Source organism: Perca flavescens, chromosome 7 (genome assembly GCF_004354835.1).
Source record: "Perca flavescens isolate YP-PL-M2 chromosome 7, PFLA_1.0, whole genome shotgun sequence".
Lineage (NCBI taxonomy): Eukaryota > Metazoa > Chordata > Actinopteri > Perciformes > Percidae > Perca > Perca flavescens.
The window spans coordinates 21,627,906-21,655,385 of record NC_041337.1 but is presented as its reverse complement, the minus strand read 5'-3'; the positions used below and the strand labels follow the sequence as shown (position 1 = coordinate 21,655,385).

The following is a 27,480-nucleotide window of genomic DNA, read 5'->3' as shown; positions in this document are numbered from 1 at the left end:
TAAACTACGTGACAGTTCTATGCATCAGTTGCTATAATAGAAAATCATATTGAAGCTTACATAATAAGCCTACATCTAAAATTTAAAAAAGTTATGCTCTATAGCAATATTACTAGTTTTACAATGAATGAATGAATGAATAGCCATACTGAATAGTAGAGGAGTCAATCAACGAGAGTATTTGATGCAAAAATAACATTTTATTTTAACAAACATGATGTATTTTACATCACGTAAACATTCACAATCGAATAAGAAAACTGATCAGTGCTTCGGTGTCATCAACTGTTGCATAGCAGCTCGGAGAATTGGATAAAACCAGAGAAAATAAATAAATAACATAGGCCTAGTTACAAATGTAGCCCATAGGCCTATTCATAATAATAAAAAAATAGGAAAATAATAAAAATGTAATTACAAGTTATTTTATTATTTGGTTGCAAAATAATTCTCCAACAAAAGAGGCATACACTAAGCTTCAGACTTAAATCAACTGTCTTCCTGCAATTATTAGCCTACATCCAAGTGAGTAGGCTACTGACTGTAATTTCTTGGCCTATCAATAAACTTAACCAACAGCTTATGTAAAAGTTAATAAACAAATTAGTCCTGCACCTTATCAACCCAAACAATTAACTTTACCTGACAAACAAATGACAGCCCAACTGAAATGCGAGAAACAGATGAACCTGGAGTAAGTGAACTGGCAGTCAATGGACTGTCTGTCAATGGTCAGAATAACTCAAACCCCCTACTGGTCCACTGAATAAGCGAGCGGCGCCTCCGCTTGCCAGGTGGTGAGCTGCTGGTAGTTGCATGCCACCGAGACGCTGCTTCCGCCAGGACTCATTGGCTGGGTCACTCCGCCGTATGGATACCCGTTGTGTGGCACCAGCACAGCGGGATGGTGGTAGGCGCCGTAAGGAGAGTGATGGAAGTGGGGGGGCGAGCAGAACGAACTCACCGGACCGCTTGGGGACACGCTGCGGGTGTGCCCAGTGATGACATGGGGTGTTGGGTATCCGGTCGGCTGGGACAGACTCCAGGAGCTGCTCACATAAGGCTGCAGGTAGAGCGGCTCGGGATAGTCCACGGAGCTCCCGGTCAGGTAAGGCACGCTCTGGGTATAGGGTCTTCTCACCCTCCTCCGCCGCCGGTAGTTCCCCTTGTCAAACATGTCCTCAAATGCGGGGTCCAGCATCCAATAGTTGCCTTTCCTCTCCCCTCCGTGTTCCCTGGGAATCTTAACGAAACACTCGTTGAGAGACAAATTGTGTCTGATACTATTTTGCCACCCTTTTTTATTCTTCTCATAGTAGGAGAACTTGGAGATGATATATTCGTATATTCCGCTGAGCGTTTGTCTCTTGTCGTGGCTGTCCTTGATGGCCATGGCAATGAGAGCCACGTATGAATACGGCGGCTTCTGCTGACCGGTCTCCTCCGCACCTTTGGGCTCAGAAGGGTGCGAGTTGGAGCTGATGTCCAAGAGCTGCACTCCCTGGTCGGCGGGGGATTCCTTCTCTGCATCCATGGCTCAGGTATCGCTTGTGCGTCCTGCAGGGGCAAAGAGCTGCAATCTGCCAAGGCAGCGCTATATGATTGTGTCCGCAGGTGCACACACTCCTCCCACAGAGCGCATGCAGTTATCGTCTTCTTTCATCTCGCCGAGTTTCTCACGGTGTTGATGCTACTGTATGGGACTCGTGTACAGTCTGTTTAGGTTGAAACAGGGGTCACAGGACATGTGTTTTAACATCAGGGCCGCCGACACCTTGGGAACACCGGGTCATTTGGGTCAAGGGAGGGGCCAAAAGGGATCATTCAAAGGTTATTACCTTTAAATAATCTGCTGGAATAATTTGTCAAAAATAAGATCATGGGCCTATTTGTGAAAACTTTATAGGCTATAGTAGTAATACTATTTGTGAGTCGCATTAAAACTTGCTTTTTTCAATTTTCCCTTGACATATTGGTCGAAAACTATTTTACTTTCCCTCCCTATGCAACTTGTCTGTTATAATATAAGATCAAAAGTTAAACATAGCCAGACCCTCCCCTCCGTGACACTGAAACAATGCTAAGTATTGGCATTATTCAGAAGAAGATAATGTCTTGACTATGCATTTTTGGAAAATAATAATAATAAATTAAAAATGAACAAAACAAGGCTTGAAAGTGTTTTGTGGCCAGTTATTTATCACAAGTAGGCATATGTAGCTCAGTCTGCTTTTTATGAAGTTTAACCACTTATTTTAAGGTACATTAAAGAACTTCTCCCATAAACTTGCAAATAGAGAAATCAAAACTTACATTCAAAATCATGAAATCCAGCCCGCACTATATATTTATATCTTATATTTATTGTTTAATCTGTAAAAGATACCACAGTGTAGAAATACCATAACAAGTGTTATTTTTAATTTTACATATATTTTTAAAGCTTTACACATTGTATCAACTCAGAAGTGCATGATAGTTGGGTATTCCAAGCACTTAGTATGTTACAGAAAAGTATAGAGACTTGCAGTATCAGTGCAGCAAACACCAACCACATAGTGAGGCATGAACAGAACAGCAGGCCTGTCTGTCTGCTGACAATGGTAGATAATGATCACCTGCTCTCACCAGACAGTCTGTCTCCACTGAACTGATAGGGAAACACAGATCTTAAAAAGTGAGCAACAAGTGTAGAGGCAATCAAATCTTTGGCATGATTAGAGGCCATTTTGGATTGGCCATATCACTGTAAGGGTATTAACTGAAGTTACACTGAATGCCTTTCTTAATATTACAACCAACGGGGGGGGGACCCAAATGCAAGACAGAAACTCAGAGAATGGAATGGATAAGAAAAGGTGTATTGACTGGGTTCCAGGTGCTATGGTGGCATTCTCATGTTGAAAAGTGCAAAACGTAAGGAAAACGAGACAGGGGTATTAATGTTACCGGCTAGGCTAGCCTTTAGTAGCTGTGTTTCTTTGGTATACGAGCCCAGGTTAGCTTTTAGCCGTAACACAAGGGATGAAGGTGGATGAGGGGGGAAGTCTGGCTGGCAGAGGCAGAGGGGGAAGAGGGGAGCTGGTGTCTGGATGCGAGCATGGCTGAGCAACAGGCAGGCACTGATCCTGGAGCACAGAGAGACAGGGTTAGAGACGAACCGGAACAAAAACACAGGAGATAACTTTTAAAGGCTACATAAATTGAGAAGAACAAAGTAAAAAAAAATTGGCAACTTAAAGACAAGATCAAGTACAACAGGAAAGTCAAACCGAACAATAGGAAAAACAAGAGAAAAAGAAAATTCCCCAAAGAAAGTGTGACAAAAGCTAGAGCAGGAGCTTTTTGCTAGGAGAGAAGAAATAAGGACATAGATACTCATAAGGGAGTAAGTAGGCCTACATATAACTCAAAGTAGAAACAACACCCCGGGACTGTTGAACATCTTAAATCATAGACTGTGTTTGTTCAAGTGTTACAAATACTAAGAATAATTCAGATAAGCCATTTGAGCTGAGGTCAAACAGTGACAGTTGGAAGCCCAAAGTGGCAGTTAGAATCAATGGCAGCTAAATCAGCCAAATTGTTATTTTATACATCTGTAATACATTTACTTCCAAAATGAATTAAAGAAACCTGACCAATGCGATCAAAACAGCAGCCAACCCTCCTTCTTTGTCCAGAGCAGAACATGAGGGACAGCATCAACATACACTATCCACCAGACATTAAAATTGACGCTGGAAGATGCACATTTAAACAGGATCTCCTTAAAGGACAGCCAGAAACCCATTTGCTGATCTTTTTTTATAGTGGCGAATTGAAGATGTCTTGTCTATTCATTTTTTTAATAAAATTTAATACAATTCAGTCAGCTACAATACAGAATTAAGGAGACCATGACTCTATTAAACCCTGCCATTATTTTTAACTACATTTTAATGGAGAATCATCACTCAGACTCTAAAGCGGTAAATACCGATGATAAGCGGTAAAACCGTGAGGTAGGGTAGGGCGCAGAGCTTCAGAAGCAAAGCACAGCACAGGTAAACGTCATCTTTGCTTCTGGCTACCTCTTTATCTCATCGGTTGCACTTTGAAAGTTCAGTGGCAACAAGGTCAAAGTCAAAATAATTTGAACTTTGAGCCCAGCGCTCTGTGGCAATTTCAAGCGCAAGGGTAGCGCTTCCTCCGAGTTGTCTTCACCACTCTCCCCCTAGGAAAACAATGGCACAGCCAGGGCAGAGCAGTTTTACCGCGAATCATGTGTAAGCGGCTAAAGAAATGTAGGCCTCTATAATCCCATGTTTTCCAATGACATCATTCTGACCCGACAAAGAAATGCATATAAAATGATACACCAGACAATGTTTCAATGGTGCATTCATAAAGAATGAATCACTGTTAACCTTAAGAAATCTCTGCAAGGAAAGGTTCAGGCCACCCTGTTCTGTAAACTAAATAATTTGACAATGTACAGCTTGTTTGGTGCATGTAATCAAGGTATAAATAATGAAAAATGGTTTTCTTTTAGAAAATGTAGGCTTCATGGCCAGAGAGAGTAAAGGAGTTACTTTTCTTGACTCTGGAGCAAATTATGCTCACATACTGTGCAGGAAATTAATCCTGATGGACTCATATGTCTCATCTGCTCTCCAGAACTTCCCTCTTTGATTTCTTAGTTTTTAATAACTAATGACAATGACAAAAGGAAACTGGACTGCGCTCTGTCCTTTCTCTTACAGAGAAAGCTAGATTTACCTCCTGATGTATGAGCGAAGCAAGGCGCCAGGCTAAACACAATCTGTGTAGTTAAAGTTATCTGAGACTAAAGAAGAATGCAGCAAAACTGCCAAAAACAAAGATCATGAATGTTGCTTGGACAACAGAAGAATAAAGAGTTACAGTCCTCAAACATCCTTAAACAACCCTCAAGTCTGACCCAGAACTTTATTAAAGAACTATAGTCATGTGTCTTCAAGTGATACACAGCCTTAACATTTATAGTGAATTACATAAGTTGATTATAAATATTTATATTGGTGCGAACATACTTGTATTTACAGCGTCAAGTGTTTAAAGTTCTTTCTTTTTTATTTTCAATACAGCAATAGTTGTAAGAATCATACAGCATCCACTCTCTGTATTCCTACATCAATTAAGGTCCTCAAAGCACAACATCTCTAAAATCAAAGGATTATTAAAGTTGAGAGTGTGCCACCCACCATCTACTGTAGGTAATACAATGACTCAGGATAAGTACCTCATACAACCCCACTTCAAAAGATCCAAACTATCCCATTAAGGGTGGTTTTCTATTCAGTTTTTTTTGTTTTTTGCAAAATATCTCTGTCATGTTATTGTGTATTAACATCATTATATAAAAATGTAAAAACTGTAAGTCAATTCAACAAACCTAAATTGTATAATGACTTTCCAATAAATCATGAATGTAAACTTACAGTTAACAAAGTTATACTAACACAAAAAATTAGCATGTACTAAAAGTTATATGCCACTGACATAATGGATTATAACATTTCCTGTTAATCTAATGATTATTCTGTTATTATTACATTGACAGGAACATTGAGAGCATAGGCGTAGATTTGCTCTCTCAATATTTATCTTTCTCCGTGAAATGTACCTGCCTTCAAGTGCGGTCGGAAATGTCGAGAATGACCTGATGGAAAACAATAATTTTGTCTACTTGTGTTACATTGGGGGGTTAAAGAACACAACAGGTAGGTGAAAATAAAGATACATTTATGTAAATTTAAACTTTGGAACTTCTGGCATTAACAAGGACTCATTCTCTAATGGGTTTGTTGTTGGGATGTACTGTAAATGATTTCTAAAAAAACATCCCGAAACACGTGTGATGTTTGGAATATGCAGAAAGTTTTGAACAATACAGGAGAATAATTATTTCCTTTACATAAAGAAAGACCTTTTCACCATAAATTGCTGCATAAAAATTCACCAGAATGCAGGAAATGAAGTGTTTGACGCTCAAAATTTTATGAGGGATTTATGACACAATTAAATGCAGATTGATAATACTGGAATATCAAATATATATATATATATATATATATATATATATATATATATATATATATATATATATATATATATATATATATATATATACATACATATATAAAATAAAGTACACAGTAACACATGTTTTATGTGGGATAAGTTTGTTTCTTTCTTGTTCAGTGTTTTCAAAAAAGAAACACATTCTCTGCATAGAAAGTTACTGTACAACTTAACAGTTTTTAAGTATTGGTACTTTACTTGAATATTTTCCTTTTGTGACACTTTTTGCTCTACTAATTTTTGGAAGGAAATATTTTACTTCTCTATTATGTTTGTCTGACATCTCCTTTGAAAAACATACAGTATGATGACTGTGTATGCATGTGCTTTAAAGTAGCAAAACAGCACCACCTGAACCAACATTGTAATGACACCTAATGTAACAATACTGTAACAATCTGAGAGGGGCCTGTCTTTTTGATGTATACTTTTAATTTGTATTCTAGAGTCAATAAAGTAAGTATATTCTACATGTTTTTACTTATAATTGGGTCTTTTTTTACATTCAAGTATTGCTTGAGTTACCAGCAGTCAGAATGAGCACTTGAAAGAAAGAAAACCTTTATTTTCTACCTGCAACTATCTGGAATTTCCCTGCAGTCATACCACAAATACCTTTTATGCACAGATGATGTCTACACAGCTGCACTCGTCCAACACTCGTCCTAACAGATCAGGCCGCTCAACACCTTTGCTTCTCTTCTTCCTGCATGCTGACATGGGTAGAAATGTTGACTGGTATGTATTGTTAAGATTGAGGCAACAGGATATCATGATGTTTGCACGTTAGATAAGTGATATTGTAACAGGTGATGTTTTCTCAGCTCCGGGCTTAAAATTGTTACTACAAAGATCACTGTATGGCAAATCGTCCTGATCCTGTTCATGACACATTACAAATCAATTTTGTGTTGATACAACTAAGTAATGCTATCTCTTGAGAGATATTTGCTTTTGGCTAATGTTAAGTATTATTTCAGTAAGTAGTTTAGGCCCTTTTCATAGCAGACCTTACAATTGTCATAGTAAAAAATGCACAGGTGTTACTAGTGTTACTAGTAACATTAACAATGGCTCCGTTGTATTCAAGTGTCTCAGTGAGCCATGACAGTTAGACAGTGAGCCAGCATGCACAATGCCGGGACCTTAACACAAATTCAAATACCGATATCTTACTATGAATTGCTTTGGTCTAACAATCCGTCATGTAAAAAATGATGGATTATATTTCAACCTGACAAACTTTTTGTTTTTGTTTAGTTTAGTCGGCTTCTTCCAATGGCTTTTAAAAATGTGTCATCAGGAACTGATTACTGCATAAAATCTACACGCAGAAGATAAACGTGTAGTTTGACTGCAGTTTGGCAAGCAGGTGTGAAATCTGACTCACCAGGACACCTGTAAAGCTGCAGTGATGTGAAATCAGTGATGAAAGGAAATGGCAATATGTGTTGTGGCTTTTGTCTAAACACAAGGGCATGTGGCCGACCAAAGCAGACTCCTCGACTGACAGTAGTAATTTTCAGCACCACTCCCAGACCTCCCTAATCCATGGATTACAAGAAACCTGAATTCCCTCTGTTAGTGACAGAACAAACAAAACACTTGATCAGATGTGATGGGCACTCAGACAGACAAAAACATCAGAGTCAAAACAAGAAGGTCTGAGTAAAACGTTTTTAGTCACAAATGTTGTTTAGCATATTTCACATGTTCACATCCTGAACATGATACTCATTTTGGGCATGTATGGATATTTCACAGGTGATACGTGTAATAATTTCTTTCACTCCTCAGACTATGCTTGTTGGCTGAAATCCCATGCTAGGTGCGGCGCTCACTCAGGTGATAAGTTGCTCTAGTTCCCTGTTCTGTTCATGATGCCATTGACCCGTGCCTCCTCCCAGAATGCATCCCTTTGTCAGGTATGACAGCCTGTCAGCCAGTCCTATGCCAATTTAACCCTGCAGTCCACATCTCCAGTAAACCACTCCCAACTCCAACCTCGACTTTTCTATTTGCATAGGCTGCATAAACTGAAGTTATCACACTCATAGAAGATGATAAATGTTGATGATTACCTGCCAAGATAAAGTCAACAAGGATTCCTCAGTGGCAGATTGCATGCTTACAGTGTCTTTTTTTGGGGGGACTGATAAAAACCTCAGTATATAATTGAATAGCCTCACAATTACACAGATAGTGTTTTTCCAATGTGCACTTTACTTTGCTGAGGTTCTCATCTAAAGAGACTTTTCAGCATCTCATCGAATTATTACTGGACAGAATCAAACTGACGATCTTCCTGTTTGACTTGTTTCCGCACTCCAGATCAACCTGTTGCCACATGTGTGTTTATTTGAAGCCATTATACAAAGTTTTGCTACAGTAAGCGCTTGCCCCTTTTCACAGAACAAATGGGAGTACTGATGTCAGATAGTAGTGAGGTTTGTGACATGTCACTGAAATATGATTTCTGTTGAACACACCACAGCCTCTCCCAGTTAGCATGAGTTCAGATTACATTTATCTGATAAAGACACTGCCAAATACCAAGCTTGTCTGAATAAATACTATGCGTGTCCCCACATGAGAATATTTCTTTTCAGCTCCCTCACAAACTTTGTTACTGTTATTGCAGTATTAAAACATACTTCTCTTGTTAGGATTTAGGACTTAGGATACTTTTATTCTAATTGGTTTAATTCCCCATTAGGTAAATTATCTAATATTTAAAGGAAAGGGAGAGGTTTTCTGCACACTGAAATTTTCCAAAAAAATTAATTGATGCAATGTTTCCACCTACAAGTCTTTGTAAGACAAATATCCATGCGAACAAAAGCAGGTATATACACATACAAAAAATGACCTCCAGCTTCACCACCAATTAGGAGATCAAAACGATACAAGATAACACATAATCTCCAAATAATGTCTTAGTGTGACCCATACAGGACAGATATGTGTGAGGACAGATATGTGATACATGTGATGATTTTTTTTTTTAAAGAGAAAAATGGTCTTCAGTCCTTTCTGTACCCAATTGGGGCTTGATGTGCACACTATTCACCTTCTGTGCTTTGAAAAAGTCAGTGCAGTATTCATTCAGTCCGCTTCTAATTGTTACTCTCCTATGCCATCTTGTGGAGGTGAATGGAAAACTACTTATTATTCAGATGAGGCCAGTAGAGTCCTCAATCTTAACACTCCTCAACCCCAATCACAATGTTAATTTATTTGATTGATACATCAAATAAAGATTATAAAAAATACAATAGATCTGCAACATAAAAACATTTTAAATGCACCATCTTCAGAGGGGAAACTTGGTATTGCAGTAGCACAAAGACAGAGAAGTAAGTACTGATAAATAGAGAAAAAGTAATTAAAAAATAAATAAGGAGTAAGATAAAATAATGTAATAATTAAACATAGAAATAAACAATAAAAAAACAATACAAGAGCAATTCAAGTCAAAATTACAAGGCAAGCAATATGCACACAGTACCCACATCCAGTGTTGCACCTTAAACTAATAGTGTAGTCTCTAATCAGACATAGTTGTGTGATTGGTTGGAGTAAAGTCAGCAAAGTATATACTAGACACCATAGTTTGTGCTCCTGTAGTATGATACAGGATTACACATGAAACATTATATTACATCTATTATACATATTTATGTCAAAAATATTCACATACAAAAATATATGCATTTTATGTGATAAAAAAATCTATTTAAATAGTTTGGTGTTAATACAAGGTAAACAAGGGTTAACATGTAGATGGAGTAATATTCTTCTTTATTTGTATTTCTGGCAGCAGAGGGCAGCAGACTGACACTCTTCAAGGCTGCAGAACGAATGTGTGAATCTTCTAAATTTTTGAAGAACCTGCTTATATTGAATGTCAAGATGTTTTTACACTACCATGTGAAATATAGTGTAAAATGCCTGTTGTAGTGTAATACATGAACTTTGTTCTCACTATCACACTATCTAAAAGAAATCAGGAAGGATTATCATAAACAACAAATTAAAACATTTAGGTACCTAACAATAATGCTTATCATTCATTTTGTTATTACAGGTTTGGTTTATCTTGTGTTATCATACCAGTGAATACAATAGGGCAGATTGTCATTTTTTTCAACATATTTTTTTGCAGAAAATGTCACAGGTTTATGATTTTTCAACCCCATACCATGACCTCAGACATCAAAAATAAGGACGAAGGATGTAAGCTGGATGAATCTTAACATGTTGATACACTGTGGGGTGTAACCCATGAATCAAAAGATCATCAATACAAAGGGGCTTTCTATTAACTCAGGCAAAAGTGGGGAAAATGTTTGGCCATTACATGAATTCAGCCCTAAAAAAATGTCAATGCTTGTTTTGTTATGCCCTGTGGTGCCTTCATAGTTTTAATGCTCCTTGACTTGGTGAGAAGGTTGGTAAACAACATCCAATGTTGGACCTGGTGACCCCTCAGTTTTTGTCATTCCGACACGTCCCGTTCCAGATAACTTTGAAGTCAAAGACAAAAAGAGGAAAATGTATCCCCAGGGTCTTTGGAATTCATGTGAGGAACCACAAAAACAACACTTCATCAGGGGCACCATTCAGAATGGTGATCAGCAATATATGGGGACATTCAAATGAGAAGCATTGTGTGATGGAAAAGCCAAAGAGATTTGTCTCGTCCCTGGCCCCTTCCTCCTTTTTACCATCCTCTCATGAGTGACTTTGATGTGGACAAGATGATTGAAAAACAAAGCAGTGTGGCTCGATTTAATTCCAGTGGAGAATAGGTTAGTGGAATGAGTGGGTGGGACGGGGAAGCAAGGGGGAGAATGCAGTTTCATAAGCAAGTCACAAGAAAATCACATTTCAGTCAGAGTATCAATCTGCCATGTAAAGGGGGGGGACGTAGAGGAAAGAGGGAGGGAGAGGAGAATATACAGAGCAGGGTAAAGTGAGCGGGGTGTGAGAAAAGGAGCTCCAGTTGATCGCTCTTTAGAAAAGGCCCCCCACTCTCCTGCTGGGTCCTGCTCAGCTCTTGTCCTCCTGGTACAATGCTGGTGGAGCGGCTGCCCCCACCACCATCCCAAAACCCCCACCCTATGTGCCCCCCAACTGCCCTCCATGTGCTGGAGCTACGCTGACAGCCTGGACCTCAGACCCCAGCATATGGAGGCCAGACCAAGAGGCCTGCTCTTCAATGTGCTCCACAGCTGGGGCTCTGCTGGAGTGGACAGCAGAGCTTCATGCAACCACATGCTCTCTTCCCCCACAATGTTAAACTTCTTGATTGGTGTAGACAAGCCGAAAATCACAGATTTATAAGGTCAGTTCACCCAAATTGAGAAAAGAAAAACTAATTTTCTCATTTACGTCTAGCGATATCAGGCCATGCAGATACTGCTGGTTTTAATTGAATAGCTTGGAGATATATCTGTTTTTATATTTCTGCCAACTCCCCAATACAGAAGGTCTTTTTTACAGCAGACATTTCAACTTGTCATAGTAGATCACTGGATGGATTCCACTCCAGCTCATTGCTTTTGGTTACTTTAATATGACTTAGTATTTCAGTTAAAGTTAGAATAGGGCCTTCTATTTTTCTTGTTTTACAGCATTTTGACTGGTCATAGTTGGAAAAGCACAGGTGTTACTAATAACATTAATGATGTCCAAGTAAGCCATGACAGCTTGACAGTCAGCCAGCATGCACAATACCAGGACCATGAAAGTGAAGCAGCTAAGTGGAATTCAGCCATCATTAACTTTACTATATACACCTGTTCATTTCCTATTGTGACATGTCAAAACTCTGTGAGAAAGGCCTATGGAGGTAAATGGAATTTTGTTTGCGGGTGCTCAAAACATGACAATGTATATTTCCTGATACTGTCCACAGAACACTGTCAACAGTTTACTTAGAGGATATTTCTTTGATTGAAAGTTTACCTCCATTGTAGAGTAAACTGACAGCTGAATAGGCTGCACAAACACCATGATTATTATTCAGTTGCAATGTATATTGTTGAAGTAATCAAATCTATAAAAGTAAAAAAAATATAAACATGTAGCTATACCATAAGAACTGGACAACTACATACCGTATGTACAGGGTTATGGAACCGGTGGTGACAGTGCACGGCAGCGTAAAGAAGTCTGGAGAAAAAAACACTCTAAGCAAGTCAATGCCAAGGTTTCCAGGTCTTTAGATGCTCACCACTAAAATGACAAAGCATTTATTTTTTTTGTTTGGGGGGGGGCTTTTCCCTTTATTTTTTGATAGTGACTGTGGATAGACAGGAAAGGTGGGAAAGAGATGGGGGATGACACACAGCAAAGCCGCAGGTCAGATTTGAACATGGGCCGCTGCAAAGGACTCGGCCTACATGGGGCGCACACTCTTACTGGGTGAACTAGAGGTCACCCTGTGACAAAGCATTTGAGAATGTTTCCTCCTAACTTATATTTCAATATTTTGTTTAATACAACTTTAAACGGCCTCAATTAGGCACTAGAACAAGCAGATGCAGAAATATGACTAATAATAATAATAATAATAACCTTAACCATCTTCATTTAAAAAGTTAAAGGAAAATATGAGTAATATTGGCGATGAAGAAGTTGCAAAAAAAATAAAGATAAATACATACAGGTCCATTTCCACTTAAAGGGGGAAATGACATCACTGATACAACCACTGTTAGGCCACAGGACCAACCTGTAAACTGAGCTCCAGAAACTCTCTTATTTACACTTTCATCTAGACCCAATGAATCAAGTACACTTGTTGGTTGCAGCGAAAGCTTTAATTTTTGGCCCGTCCTCGACCCTTCAAATCTGGGGTGAACTAATGTTGACTCATGGCAGGAATATGTGGCCATTCTGATGCTAATGGCAGCTTTAACCACCTACTTAACCACATAGCCCTCGCTCTATACAGCTCCACTCAACCTGATCCCAGTGTGTGTGTGTATTTTTGTGTGTGTGTGTGTGTGTGTGTGTGTGTGTGTGTGTGTGTGTGTGTGTGTGTGTGTGCGCGCGCGTGACTGAGTGTGAATGCGTGAGATAAATAGATGGAGAGAGAGAGAGAGAAAAGAGCAGAGATAAAAAAGGGGAAAGTGACAAGATGGTGAGGTGGGAGGAAGCACTTGTTAAGTTGTATTATTCAGTATAATGCTACAGTACAGTAATGCAGTGTTTGTCACAAATAAGCATGTTGATTAAGGCAAGCCACTTTTGTTCATTGTTATTGCATCTTAAAGCTTTGATTTTGTTACACACAGGATTGTGGGGATTGTGCTCGTTACCTGTCTGGGTGGCTTTGGCTGTCAGACTTGTGTTGGTGGAGACAAGGGTCACCAGTTGGCAATATGACCCTTTAATACCACGCGGATGCTTGCTGCTTGGCCTGGCATGGCACAATACAGTGCTGGAGCAAGGACAGGTGGTCATTAAAACTGCTGTAATCCCCTCCATGAATAGCTCATGGGCAAGAGAGAGAAAGCAAAGGAGGGAGAGATAGGGAGAGAAAGACAAAGAGAAAGAGACAGACAGGGGAACAGGGAGAGGGAGAGGTGAGGGTGGGGAGCGTTTGATGCTTGGACCGCGGGGCTCTTTAGCACAGTCTGCGGGCCGTGCTTCAGAGCGGATGTGTTAACAGTTTCAGGCTCAATGGAGGGAGAAATCCCCACAAAGGGAGGTGTACAAATATTGTGGGAAATCCGTCCGCTCTTTAATATTTCATGAAGGCCCACAATCTATTCATGGGACTCCATTCCTTTGGAGGGGCCCACATTCAGGCTCACTCCGCAGGCTCAATGGGCAGCCCTTAATTGAGTGCCCGCTCATTCTTCATCTCCCTGGCAGATTGTTCCCCATGAAAGCCCCTGCCTCTTCATCCTCCTCTTCTTCTCCCTGAGAGTGGCCAAAGAAAAGGGGGCATGCCTTGCTGGTGGTGCATGTGGGAGGGTGAAATAAGTGAGGCAGGGGGGTAGTTGTGGATCAAATATGATAATAGGGCAAGAGGGGATGGTTGTGCGCAGAGAGGTGGGGGTCGGGGGCTAATCCTTGGGGTGGGTGATGGAGAGAGGGCGAGAGGAGGGGGTTGCATTCCCCTAGATGGCAGGAGTGTGTGTGGTAGCTTGTCTGTGGGTGTGTGTCTATCGGGAAAGGTTGTGTGTTTGTGTGTATGTGTGTATGTGTTGGGTAGGGCCTGATAAATGCTGCTTCACACAAAACACAGTTGGTGTCAACTGTCTTGTCATTTTTGCCTCTATTAGATAAAAGGAGTGGGAAAGACAGTAAGCAAGAGAAAAAGGAACCATGACATGCAGGGTTGACTCACAACTTAGCCTACAATCTCCTCCTAATGGGCAACCAGTCATGAACAAAGATAAATAGTGAACACAGACATTTTCATCTTGCATGTTCTGTTATTAGATTAACAGAAACAGCCCACTTAGACACATGGGTGTTTGGGGTTCTGCTTACCTCTGTGTGAGTCAAAACTTCTATGTTTTTAAAGGGGCACTCCACTGATTTTACACATGGTGATAAGTTTACTCTTTGGGAGGAGCTCTCCCCACCCTGTAAAACAGTTGAATGATGTCTTCTGTGGCTCTGAAGGGGTAACCCTAAAAGACATAGGTCTTATGCAAGATGCTATTGAGCTATATAATGGGAAATGTAGGATTCAATGTTTTTGGAGCTTCACCTACTAGGGACTAAAAGGATATCTCGGCCTCTGCTGCTTCAATTTTGACCATTGATTTAAAAGTCTGTCTTCTTCTCTTATTGACGTGTAATACTAAATCTTTGCAGTATCCCTTTAAGTGGACTGTTGATATTAATTTAATCAAAGAAAAATGCAAGAACGAAATGTGTGAGTGTTTGTGAATCCAGTGCTAATTTATCTGGAAAATATCTTGAACCCCCAAAGTAGTGGAGCTTTCAGTATCTCGATCTCTTCATTTTGACTTCTCATCACTCCAATGCATCCAACTGTCTTGGCACCACCTTCAGTCGTGATAACAATGAAAGCAAGTTTGCCAAAATCTTTCACCAAGTCATAGCCAGAACATTTGATTTATTGCTCAGATCTTCTTTTGAGAATCAGATCTCTGGAAGATCAAAACGCTTGTCTGCGGACTGTGTGGATGAAGATCTTGCAGATTAATGTTAACACTCCATCATAAATGTACACCTCATGCCTGCACTGAGCGCTTCATCCGGCCTAAGGCTGCCTTGGTGTCCTGGCTCAAGGTGGATGGCCAGCTGGGAGTATGACCTGGGGGCTCGGGCATAATCAAGGTTTCTGTGGGCCTCCAGCAGCAGGCTCCTGATCCCCGATTAAAGGTCATCCTGCTCCTTCTAAGGGCCTGTAAGACCCTGGGAGCCTGGCTCGCTCCGAGTGACTCCCCTTCACCCTTCCGATGTGTGTCCAACAGGCTTATGCTAGTTCATGAGGGACGGAGAGGACATGCAGAGAGGAGTCCCAGAGAGAGGAAAATCCTCTACATCCACAACACAGACACACATTCACACACACACACACACACACACACACACAAACACTGGATGCATAATTTATCCTTGTGGTACCACGCCTGGTATCCAGCCCAAGCACCCCCCTGGTGGAGTGTGGCAGACCCATGCTAAATGGATTCTGCAGAGGAAGAGATTTAAAGCTTTCATAGCGCTCAGTGTGTTCCGGGCGGCTGCATCTCAGGGCTTTGATGGATTGTTCTCAGGTTCATTTCTGGATTTTTTTTGAGAGGTTTTCTAGTGGTAACCTGGCTGTGACTCAGTGCTTCCAGGGTTTACTGGGATTTGTATAAACGCAGGATTCAATTTTGTTTTAGAAGTGAATGTCCTGTAATCTTTGCAGGGTCCAGGCACACTTGTAGTTGTGGAGTTTGCTGAAGTATTGATGCTTTGAGGCTGCAGGAGGAGTAAGGAGAAGGTAAAATTGTACCAGAAATCCCCACCCTACTGTACTTAAAGGAACACGCCGACTTATTGGGAATTTAGCTTATTCATCGTAAGCCCCAGAGTAAGACAAGTCGATACGTACCCTTCTCATCTCCGTGCGTGCTGTAACACTGTCTGACGGTTCCAGCATTAGCTTAGCCTAGCACAGATCCTGCAAGTAACTGGTTCCAACTAGCCTACTGCTCCGAATTGTGACAAAAGTGACAAAATAACACCAACATGTTCCTATTTGTCACAGCGTGTACAAAAAACAACGTAACATGAGACACAGCCGTCTTCTGACAGTAAACAAACCGGGAACTATATTCTCAGACAGGCTTGCTGCGAGCATATCACTCCGCCCAAGTACTATATTCTTCCGCCTGAGAATATAGTTCCCGGTTTGTTTACAGTTAGAAGACGGCGGTGTCTCATGTTACGTTGTTTTTTGTACACGCTGTGACTCTATAAATCACAACATGTAAATAGGAACATGTTGGCGTTATTTTGTCACTTATTCGGAGCAGTAGGATTACTGGAACCATTCACCTGCATGTTCTGTGCTGGCCTGATGCCGCTGGAGCCGTCAGACAGCATTACAGCACGCACAGAGATGAGAAGGGTATGTATCGACGGTTACGGTGAATAAGCTAAATTCCCAATAAGTCGGCGTGTTCCTTTAATGGCAAAACAAATGCAAAGTAGCTCATCTTGCTTGTTAAACATACACTTAATTACGATTAAGAAGTTTAGCTGTAATTTGAGTCTCCTGCAAGCCGCCCTTTAAAATACAGGGAGAAACATTATTTGTAGTTGAACGATATATAAAGAAATGAGAAACAAGTGTAATACTGTGAATTTAGAACTGAGTCTGGAATTTTTCTGCAGTACAAGACCCTAGAAAAGCAAGGGGCTTTGGCTGAATCTTGTAATATGATTGTACTTTGCTTGTTAACCCAACAATTGCAGATAATTAAATCCAATGACATAATCCCTGGCGGCCCACGGACTCAGGAGGAAGTGGTTCAGGAACAGTCTAATCCAGCCATCTCCGGATATGGGACACTCTCACCATGCCGCTCCACTGGGCCTTTGTATCAGCAGGTATTAACGCCACAAATGCCGCCTGAGACTGAGATGGGTACATGATTAGGAGAACTGCTGACCGCCGTGGCTGAAAGCTCTGGGAAGGGGGAGTTGGCGTTGGCTTAAATTAATCAACGCATAACTTTGCACAACTTCTATTTTCCATGACTGCATCTCAGAAAACATTAGAACTGATCAAACCAATACTATTTACTTCTTCTTTCACTACATATCCTTTTTTATTTTATTCATTTTGCTTCTGAACAACACTATGAATACTTACCTTTTCTTAATGGCTCCAAGTGTTGTGTTAAAAAGCTTGACCTGCCGCAGCCCTGGTCTATAAATTAATTCTGCTAAGTGGCAGCAGCACACAAGCCCCAGAATTATTTATACTTTTACTATTGGTCAGGGTGTCACTTAGATAAACACGGCGGAGGTTCATCTCATCTGAGCCACAAAAAGCCAGAGTGTGCCAACCAATGGCTCCGCTGAACTTTGACCCTGATGGGTCACAGAGAGCATTTGTCCCTCGGTAATTGGACAGAAGGGCCCTTTCGCTCTTCATTTAACCTTTGCGGCCCAAATCTTTCTTTGCCGGCTACCATAAAGCCCCTGGTCCTGACCCAGTGTTTTCAGGCCTATCTTTCCACCCCCATCACAGGCCTTTGAAAGCCGGAGAAAAGCTGGAGTGTGCTTGCCCTGTCAGAGACAATGGCAGAGTAAGTGACCCCTGACCCTGCAGGCTGAGGCCTTTCTTCCTGGATCAGACACTGCCTTTCGCTACGGTAGGTTATTGCTCCCCAGCTTGGCAACAGAAAGAGGGTAAACACTTGTTAAGATTCTTCTTCTCTCGGCTCACCCCAAACTTCTTTTCTCTCTCGGTTTCCTGGCTTATATTTTATTCTCTTTTGGGGGGGGTTTGTGGGTCTGTTCAAGGATGGACAGGAGTTAAAGCAGGTCCCTTGTTTGAAATTCAGGCAGCAGCTTCATAATCTATCATCCTGACAGCTCTTTGTCACAGGTCCAAAGGAGACCGGAGTCACAGTAGCACTAACCATGGAGGAAAATACAAAATAGTTAAAGTAATGTAAATGGTTTGGACACGCATCTGCTTATGTTTAGAAGGATTGGACATCTCTTGAAATGGAAGTTTTTTGGACAAAAGCTTTTGTAAAAGTATGTGTATAGTAGACAGTAAAAGTATGTAAAAATGTGCAACGGTAGAAGTCCATGAAAAGAATATTACTATAGTTAGGAACTTTATTGTTTAAATATAACAGTATTATGTAAATGTTTGTAATTTAACATTTAAAAGTGAATAGCAGCCATTTTCATCGGCACAATAAAAATATTTCTATACAGGTTTTATTGGATGTGTTAGTGAGCTTCTTTTAAGTAACACAAGCTTGTTGACTGCATGGGGTTAATTCCGGTCCCAGTTGTTCAGTCCTGTTGGGAATCTAAATCCAACTAAATTGGGATTTCACTCCATACAGAAGTACTTCCTTTCCTTAATCTCTTGAGTGCTGCTCTGAATCTTTGTGTAACACTGCAGTGTTACCAGGGAGACCCTGTTGCCCTCCGTAACGCTGCTGCAGTGGTCACCGTGGCGAGACGGTGGACCCTGTGTGTCCAGATGCTGAGCATGCGGCCACAGCAAGAGGAGCATCCTGTGAGGCAGCCACAACCATATGGGCTGAAAAGGAGAACTCCTCTGGAGCTGCTGGCCTTCTCCTCAGGGACAGAAGCCTATTGTCCCAGCCCTGCCCTCCATGCCACTTAATGGTGCAGAAAAGCGCTGTACAGTATTGTAAGCTGCTCTCTGCTCCCTTTGCCCCATTGGGCCTTCAATAGCAGGGCCCTCTCCCTCTTACCCTCTCACTCCCTCTCACTCAGTGGGTGTTTTAGTGCCCTCTTCTTTCATCCCTTTCTTCAGCTGCCTCCTCCCTTTGCTACTTTAGCTGGGTTGCTCAATGTTCGCTTGAGTGATGGTCTAATTGTCAAGGAACAATTAAGCCATCTGATTTCTCCCCTCTCCTCTTGTCATGTGCACTTTGTTTTAGAATGGGGCCGCCTGAGTACAGGAAAGGGCTTGAGGTCACTTCAATATCTGTCTGGGCTTGTCCACCCCCACCATGTGGACCTCAATTACACAGAACTTCCCAGATAGAGGTCCATTAAAAATATGATACATAACCCATTCATTTCTTCTTGATATCAACAATTTCATGAATGCCCTGATGATGAGCTTACAACTTGTATTCATGTCTCTTCTGACCTATCAACAAGCTCGTGGACAAGTCAGACCTCCCAAAGCAAGAGGAAAAGGGATTTATTGGCCCTTGTCTAATAATCAATCCACTTAAGGCCTCCCCCCTTGTAGACCCAATAAATATGTCTATGCTCCTGTAGACACCAAGAAATATGTTCCCTTTTAATAGACAGGTGAACCAAACAGCTGGGAGACAGCTTTGCCCAGGATGGGATGTCTGCACGCTTTTAGCCACACCACTCCTATTGTTAGTGTAATGTCACATCTGTGACCCTGTCTGCTCCCTTCTCCCGTTTTGTCTTTCATCCTCTTCTTTGCTCATACCTTCCGCTCCATTTCATACTGTCCGGGTTCCTCCCTATGCCTTGAAACAAGACTCTGCACCACAGCCCTGCAATAAGACAACCAGACCCTCATGTCAAATCCTGTTGTAATTTGTTACTCCTGCACCGACATGCAGGTATTTCCGACAATGAAAAACAGTAAATGTAAACTGAATTTTTACCAATCAAATTTGGTTTGCGACTGCATGTGTGCAGTCTGGATGATTTTTTTCCTACCATGTTTTGATCTTGCAGTTTCAGTTAAGACACTCAAAGCTGTAGATTATGCAATCACAGTGATATGTAGATTCCCTCATTGGATTTGTCGTCATGGGATGCATCACGGCACAAGTGCTGAAATGAAGTAGCCACAGGAAACACTTTCTGTCAAACTTTATTATGTGATTTTAGTTGGTCTGTATCTTCAGAGCAGCACTGACAAAAGGAAAGGAAAAACGTAAATAACTGAGAAGGGAGATAATGTGAATGCAGAATGCTTCTATACAGGACATGAGGGGTTACTGAATTGTTTGTTGGGTATATGAAAATGTTGTGAATCATATGCTACGGCCTTTGTGGACACCATATCTCAACTTAATTGAACACCTATGGGAGATTTTGGAATTAGACAGCACTCTCTACCACCATAAAAAAACACCAAATGAGGGAATATCTTTGGCAAGAATGGTGTTAATGCCTTTATTAAAGAGCTCCAGAGACTTACTTACTCTGTCGTTATTCTGGTAGCTCAGGTCCCTTACTAAAACACACAAGTCCAAAATAAACTGGAGGATTAGGAGTATTGAGTCCTTGTTGTTCTTGAGTGCAATATTGGATCGCAATTTTACATTTTATGTTCTGAAATCACATATTTCAGCTCTGCACTTTTTATTTGGACTTGGTGGACTGTGGAAGACAAGGGACTATTTCTTTTAAGACTCTGATGCCACACAGTGAGCGTATTTGTTTAAACACTTACAGAGTGAACTGTTGGCCACTGATCTACTGTATGCTTAACTTACAGTTAATCAAAAACCTCAAAATGTATGGTTCTGATGATATCCAACATAAGATGTAGTCTGCACTGTTGAAAATCAACACATTCATTTTTGGGACGTTGACGGTTAGATCAGGATGGGGAATCCTCGAGGGTGGGTAAGGTAAAACCAGTTTGAAGTTTTGTCTTAAAGTGTTCTGGGTGGGAAGGAAGGTTCTTTTATGTGTTTAAGTCTTTTGGTTAAATAACATAATGCACTTCTATAATAGTCTATGTGGAAGGGAAAGTGTAAATTAGCCACTTTCTCATATGGATTACACCCGCAGATGCAAAACTGCTGAGCTTTGCATTCATTTCTTCAACCTGTAGGCAACAGCAACTTCCTAACTTTCCTTATTTATTGGTTAATGGCACTGTGCTTTCACTGCAAACCCACATTTCTGAACCACTAGTCCATCAGCTGGTGTAGTTTGTCAAAAATATCACTGAGTTTGTACCTGCTCAATCTTCAAAATGTTTCTGGATTAGAGCATTAACCAGTTGCATAAAAACATGGTTGTTCTTTTCAGAATCAGTATTGTTTTAATGGTCAGTACATTGAAAAGTTATTATGGGAGGACATTTCACTATATGCAGAATACCTGTAAAATCATTACAAACAAAATATAACCGAGTTCAACATCCAGACAAATAATTATAGTATTGTATACACACTATACAGTGTTATAGAAAGTGATGTTTATTGTCAAGGCATTTGAAATTAGCCTATTTGTGTATATGGGGGCTCAGTGCCTTTCTCAGGGGCACTTGGCAAAGATAGATTTAATATAAAGTAGATTTAATATAAAGTAGATTTAATATTCCTTTTGATAATCCACAGTTGGTTATGTTTAAGTTGAAGCTATCCCAACATAACCACTCTTTAGTGTTCTGTGTTTGCTTCTATAAGCAGCGTTTCAGACCAAGGCCTGTACACAGTTGAAGTAACTCAAACTGAAAAACGTGTGCAGCTTGATAACTTTTTTTAGCACCCTTTTTTATTATTCAGAGTATTTTTCACATCCCAGCTAGTGGTTAATGATCAGCCTGTGAGGGCTCGCTGTGTGACAGCAGTGCAGGGCACTGTGGTGCTAATGAGAGAAGAGGACGGCCAGGCCTCCCCTACCACACATACAGCCCTTTGTCTCTCCCTCTGCCCCCCATCATTAGCTTAATGTGGCCCTCTCCCTCAACTAAAAAGGTCACTGCCAGTTTGGCAATGGGTTCACAGATGCAAATCCCTGCCCAGTGCTAATGGAGGTAAATGAAAATTAATTGATTCTCATTCAAAGGCCTTTTCAGTTGCCTGTTCTCCCTCCGTGTTTTCTTAAAATGCAGACCTTGCCTCTTCAACAATACACGCTTGCCCCTCCACCTCAACAATTCAAACATATTGCAATGTGCTTTCCATTGCTATGCAGAGTGGAGGACACAAAAGCGAGCAAGGGAGCACATCATCCTGACACCTAGGTATGTATGAGATGCGTACCTTTGCTCTTTGACCCAGTCCATAGCCTGGGGTGTGGCCTACTTCTACAGTTAAAAGGCAGAGTTAATTTTTTCGCTTACCTGCAAAAGGATAGTGATGAACTCACATGTATTATAATAAATAATGTACTGCAATCCTACCAGTTTCAGAGCTATGTCATCATACTGAATTTAATGTTGCTTTTTTGAAATTTCATTCTCTCCAAAAGAGAATGTGGCTGTTACTGATTCGTCCACCAAAACCAAAACATTTGGGAATGGGCAAATGCTAATTGCAGACACTTTAATCATGCAGCATCTACCACTACCTTACGTCCATATGACTGACTTGTAGCAGCAGAGTTAGGCAGCAAAGACAGATTAAATTCTCTCAAACAGGTTGAACAGGGCTTCACATGCGAGCCTGTCGGGGTCACAGGCTATGAAACACCTGCTATCATGTATCCTTAAACCTTCCTTATCGCTTAGGTTACTCATCACGAAAGACTATTCAGCTTTCCAAAGTTTGAAAAAAATATCAACGTCATCACGGTTATCTCAGTTTGGGCTTGAGAATTACCATTTTAACAGAAAGCCTGCATTTTAAATTAGAGGTGTGGGATTAGAAAGAAGTGACTATTTAGACAAGGAGGTCTACTTAAACTGATGGTTCTGAGTAATTTCCTCCTAGGGTCCTTTGCACCATGACCTCGAGCCAAACACCCCCCCAGAAGCTTTTTACAGCTGGGTCTAACATTGGGAGAGTTAGCGTAGCAGCGTTATCAGCTGAATAGCTTAGCGCAGGGGCTAATGGACCCACGTTTGTATCTCGTAAATGACCCCACTAATAATGCCCGAAATTATATTATAATTTTTATCTACTGTAGTACAAATAGGTTATGTACTCATAAAACGATGGATTGGAAAGTTTGTAAGTACACCACAAGTTTATGAACACTTGCCAGCTGGCTTCTGCTCTCTGCTGTTGTTGCTGCTGCCGGCAGTAAGACTAGGGCCGTCTACAAATTACAACACCGAAAAGAGATGAAACAAAAATATTTTTTAATTTAACTTTTTTTTTTAACTAAGTACTATAGTATAACTAGCAGGAGACAAGTAATAACTGAGGTAAGTTTGGAGACTTTACCTTATTTAATCATTAAATTAATAAATATTTTTGTTGTATCTCTTTTCGGTGTAGTAATTTGTAGACAACCCTAAGCACTGTCTAACTGCAGGTAGCAGCAGCAGCAGCAACAGAGAGCAGAAGAGAGCAGGCAAGTGTTCATAAACTTCTGGTGTACTTACAAACTTTCCAATCCATCGTTTTATGAGTGCATAACCTATATGTACTAGTGTAGACCTTTGGTATCATTTTGGGCATTATTAGTGGGGTCATTTACGAGATACAAACGTGGGTCCATTAGCCCCTGCGCTAAGCTATTCAGCTGATAACGTTGCTACGCTAACTCTCCCAATGTTAGACCCAGCTAAAAAAAGCTTCTGGGGGGGTGTTTGGCTCGAGGTCATGGTGCAAAGGACCCTAGGGTGAAATTACTCCGAACCATCACTTTAAAGATGCTATCCAGTGTCATGCCCCTTGAGGGTTTTCTGGCTTTCTTTTGCATGTCTTTTTTACTTACATGTCCGTATATGTATTTACAGTTTTTTTTTTTTTTTTTTTTTTTACATGTGCTAAATAAAATAAAATTGACATCAAATCAGTTGCATTATGTGAATTGTAGGATCCAGCATTTTTGGAGCCTGATCCATATTAAGAGACTAAAAGTTAGGATAAATTCCTCTGCTGCTCTGATTTTGACCGTTCTGTCTTTTGTGAGTTCCCTAACTCAGGCTATATAAACTTCCTCCTTCTTATGTAACATCTTGAGATTTGATAGCAGGCAGGTCATCAGCTCCATCAACACCTCTTGATACAGCTACGATAATGAGGTATGACAGATGGAGATGTCAGATGTGGAAGATAAGGAAGCTCGGCTCACTGGGTCCCTTCTGCTCTGCAGCCTATTTGTTTACTAATCAATCGATCACCCTCTGTTTTCCTTTTGTGATTAACCAAGCCTCCTTTTCCTTCTCCCCCTCTCTTGCAGACCGAGGAGCAAAAAATAGAGGACTTGTGAAACATTAACCAGACGGAGGAGAAGTGACAATGATGAAATGAGCCTGCAGGGATGATGCCGTTGTTATCTAGCAATGGGACGATTGTTCCTGAGCCTGTAAAGTGCAGTGGAGTGAGCTGAGGGGTCACAGTGGACTTTCTGACAGGCTTTATCTTCTGGATGAGACAGGGGCTCATTATGCTGATATACAAGACCATATTAGACAAATGTACGACTTTCAAACTAAAGAGACAAAAGTAAATGCATTGGATTTTATGCCTTTTCTGAACAAACAGGATGTCACTTGCAGCAGTGAGACAGTTTAATTCTTTAGGAGCATCTGAGTTGACAAGAAAGGATGTATAGCTGTAATAACTGTGTGAATGTCTCATTGCTGTGTATCTGTTTGAATTTATGGAAAGCTGTGAAAATTGCCTACATGGTGTTTATCTCACAGAGTGAAAAACATCACGACCTCCCAGGAAGTGCTATTCATATAAAACTGAATCACATTCACTGACTTTGGCCAATGACATAGCTTTACATCATTCCACAGACCATACCGTGAGACCACAGCGCCCATCAATTTAACAAGCAAAAATGTACAAAAATAGTCCCCCGCCCCCCACCAAGACACACACACACACACACACACACACACACACACACACACACACACACACACACACACACACACACACACACACCCGCCCTGCTCCAAAGTTCACACATACAAAATAACACAAAAACCAACACGTTTCAGAATCTCAAACCAATCAAACCCAATAAAACTAACAAAGCTGGGCAAGTTTTTTGAGTAGGGTATGAAAGAAAACGAGAGATGGCCCTACAATGAAAGCTTGTGAAAGGAGGGCCATTTGCTAAGCTATCATTCATGAGGTATGGGTCCCATGCCTGTACAAGCTTGCTCCCAGCTCTACACACTTGTTGCCATTGTGACACACTGGCAGAGAGAAGTCTCTGTAGTCCCGGGGATCAATTCAAACCCTGACAACACCACACTAAACCAGGGTGCCATTTGTTCAGAGGAACCCCCCAAAACCCCTCTCCCCATCTGTCAGGGGGCCTCCGATGCACTTTGTGTCCATGTGTATGTGTGAATGTGAGTGGGTGGGAAAGGGGGAGTGAGAGAGGAGGTTAATCAAGATTGGGATGCAGACGGGAGTGGGAGGAGGGCCTGCACAGATCAGCAGTGTGTGTGTATGTGTGCGTGAGAGAGAGTGAATGTGTGGTAGGGGAGCACGGTCATTATGCTGATTTTCCTTTTTTCTTTCAAGACATTAGAAGAATACTTTCTTTTACATCCCCTTTTCCTTCAGACAGGCAGTCCTCTGCCACCTATGCTGCCCACTTTTATGCTACGGCAAGGGTGGTCAAAGGGACAGAAATCTGGGAATCAGGTCAATTATGGATGGTGGCTTGCTGATAAGAGAGAAAGAAAGATGGAGCAAGACGGCTGTTTTTTGATCATTTGGTTGAACACTGCTGGGTCACAGCAGCAAGCCTGGCCTGACCTGGCCGTCTGTTTTGTCAGATCTGTTGTGACGCTCCTAACTAGATCTGTTCTCACACAGAGATCCCCCTTGAATGCCACATAAACTTGATTTTTTTTTTGCATGGTAGTACTCCCTCCAGTAGATTCACACGCATCCTTGCACACCTGCAAATTCTCAAACCACAGCTTTGTTTTCTATTTGTGTCCATGCCATTGATAATGCAGAAAAGACGCGACAAAGCAGGACAACTATTTGTTCTGTACTTAATTAAATAACCGTAAGAGCCCCTTTCAAACGCTTCCACGCGGCAAGCCACCTCAAAGCACAACTCCTGTTTAGTTCACACATCCGTGGCCCTAAAAACCAACCGGGCACAGTTTCCCGCTGACCGTAGTGTTCGATTGGGGTTCATGTTGGTTCTTGCTCACAATGGGACAAGTGCTGACCTCTGGCCTTGGTACTGACCCCCTCTCTTCCAGGGGTTAGGTGCTGAGACAGATGTGGGTAAACTTCCCCATGTGAACAAGAGAGTGGGGCCCACTTGTTAAAAGACTCTGTTTTCTCCCTCGTCTAGGAGAAAGTAAACCAGAGTGGAAGGTGGGTCTAATTGGGAAAGGTCTGGATATGAGGGTTCAAATAGCAGTGGACCAGCTACGGAGAACAATGGATATAAGTGAGGAAATGGAAGACTCATGAAAAGGTTTGGTACGTCCGTGCTCCTAATTGGAAGGATGAATGTGTAATGATTATAAAAAGAGGCTTTCACTAATAGGTGCAACTAATCACACACCTTTCTATTGAACAAAAAAGGAGCATTCAGAACTGAAATTCTCAACTGGAAAATAACATTTAGAATCAGAAAAAGATTTCTGATACTAAAGGAGACTCATATAGTATCTTAAAACCATTACAAATTAATGTATACTGTAAAATTGCATATCTTTCCCAGAAACTAAAGAATAAAACTAAACCCAAAATAAATCTAGATTCTTATACTTGATTGCCTATTTCGTATTTTAAATTATAAATCTGTACAATTCAGTTTTTCCCTGCTTTTCTGATGTGACACCAGTAGGTGGCACTCCAGGTCTGACGGCTTTAAGGTGAATGGAGTGAGTTTGTCTCAACACTGAGCTACAGGCTGAACGAGCCCTCAAAAATATCACCCTGAGATCAAATAATGAATCGTATGAAATGTATGTTTAACGTTGTCTCCGGCTTGTGTTGTACTAAATATCAATTATTTCTTGTGTGTAAATTGTGTCAGTCAGTCTTTTGCATAGTTGATAAGTGATTCTCAATACTTTTTTAATAATTGACTACAATTCATTTGCATTTAACAGCAGAATGAGTAATTTGAAAGTATGTTAATCTGTCCCAAGACAAAGACAAATCTCTTGAATATACATACAGTAAAACCCCAAATGAGCTATGAGGGGGTCAACATCTCTGTTTCTATTTTATTTTACACAGCTAGATTTCATATGTGATATTGTACATTTATCTCAATTTAATTTATTTACCTACTTTAGGTTTTGTATAAAAAAAATTCAGTATGGGT

At 40.9% G+C, this 27,480-nt stretch overlaps 1 protein-coding gene and 1 long non-coding RNA gene across 2 annotated transcripts; one reads left to right on the top strand and one right to left on the bottom strand.

Annotated features, from left to right (window-relative positions):
• Window positions 1–218: 218 nt before the first annotated feature.
• On the bottom strand, window positions 219–1,741 carry foxl2l (forkhead box L2-like). The gene has a single exon (XM_028583695.1). The coding sequence runs from the start codon at window positions 1,532–1,534 to the stop codon at window positions 752–754; it is 783 nt and encodes a 260-aa protein (XP_028439496.1). The 5' UTR covers window positions 1,535–1,741; the 3' UTR covers window positions 219–751.
• A 10,109-nt stretch (window positions 1,742–11,850) lies between these two features.
• Window positions 11,851–24,769, top strand: LOC114559457 (uncharacterized). The gene is made up of 3 exons (XR_003693094.1): window positions 11,851–11,959; window positions 17,065–17,199; window positions 24,394–24,769. It is a non-coding gene; the product is annotated as an uncharacterized LOC114559457 (long non-coding RNA).
• Window positions 24,770–27,480: the final 2,711 nt, after the last annotated feature.

Coding starts and splice junctions, on each gene's coding strand:
- foxl2l (XM_028583695.1), bottom strand. CDS start 1,534: ATGGATGCAGAGAAGGAATCCCCCGCCGACCAGGGAGTGCAGCTCTTG.